Source organism: Bison bison, unplaced genomic scaffold (assembly GCF_000754665.1).
Source record: "Bison bison bison isolate TAMUID 2011002044 unplaced genomic scaffold, Bison_UMD1.0 scf7180017854525, whole genome shotgun sequence".
Lineage (NCBI taxonomy): Eukaryota > Metazoa > Chordata > Mammalia > Artiodactyla > Bovidae > Bison > Bison bison.
This window is the reverse complement of record NW_011485098.1, coordinates 1-865: the sequence shown is the minus strand read 5'-3', so window position 1 is coordinate 865 and position 865 is coordinate 1. Positions and strand designations below refer to the sequence as shown.

Here is an 865-nt window from a genome sequence, read left to right as displayed (position 1 = left end):
AATGTACTCACTTCAACATCTGTAGGTTTGACAGGATAATAAGATACCTAAATGTGAATATCAATGAGAGCATCTAGCAATTTGTCCATCTGACAACCAACTCCAAATCTGGTAGTTGGGAAGCGGAACAATCCAAATAGTTATACCTGTTGTATCAAAAAATGAGTTTGGTTCTTGTGGTTGTAATTCAAGTCCATCTTCATCCATGGCCTTTAATTTTCATCAGTCACAGCTCCTAAATTAGGGGAGAAAGTAAACCAAGCATTAGGTGTTTTATATCATGTATTAAAAATATCATATAATATTTACACTTCTGAAACACTCAAAATTATGTGACAAATGAATATCTATCAAAAATGTATCTAGGTGAAATAAAAAAGTTAAAATTAAATTGCCAAAACCATAATGATATATAGGCATCTATATGACAAGCAAAGGTAGATAAATCAAAAAATCAACTTTGCCTAGACTTTCTGAGATACTACTTACATACATCATACATACAGCAAACATCCTGATGTTCTGACACATGCATAAATCTGGGTAATCACTATTCTACCCAGATCAAGATAGAGAACATTTCCAGCATCCCAGCACTCTTGTCTCCTCTCAGTCTGTAATATTCCTCACTCACACAAGGTCAACTGGCTTTATTAAGACTCAATCTGTAGCTTACTGGGAGGAAATTCCTGCACAATTTTCTTACTGCTTCTCTAAATTTAACGCAGTCTGCTATCTTCCAACCAACACATTAAACAACAGTTAAAAATTCAAAGTGTGTGTAGCAAACACCCTTTAGGATCTCTGCCTAACTTAAAATGACCTCTTAACTAACCCTCCAGTCTAGAGAAGTAAATTCCCACAG

At 34.8% G+C, this 865-nt stretch overlaps 1 protein-coding gene across 1 annotated transcript in view; it reads right to left on the bottom strand.

Annotated features, from left to right (window-relative positions):
* The window catches only part of LOC105000922 (zinc finger X-chromosomal protein-like), a 4,773-nt gene extending 3,915 nt beyond the window's left edge, over nt 1-858 (bottom strand). Inside the window, exon 1 of the mRNA XM_010856993.1 lies at nt 147-858. Within this exon, the coding sequence (XP_010855295.1) occupies nt 147-207 (61 nt within the window). The 5' untranslated portion in view covers nt 208-858. The remainder of the gene's footprint in view (nt 1-146) is intronic.
* Nucleotides 859-865: the final 7 nt, after the last annotated feature.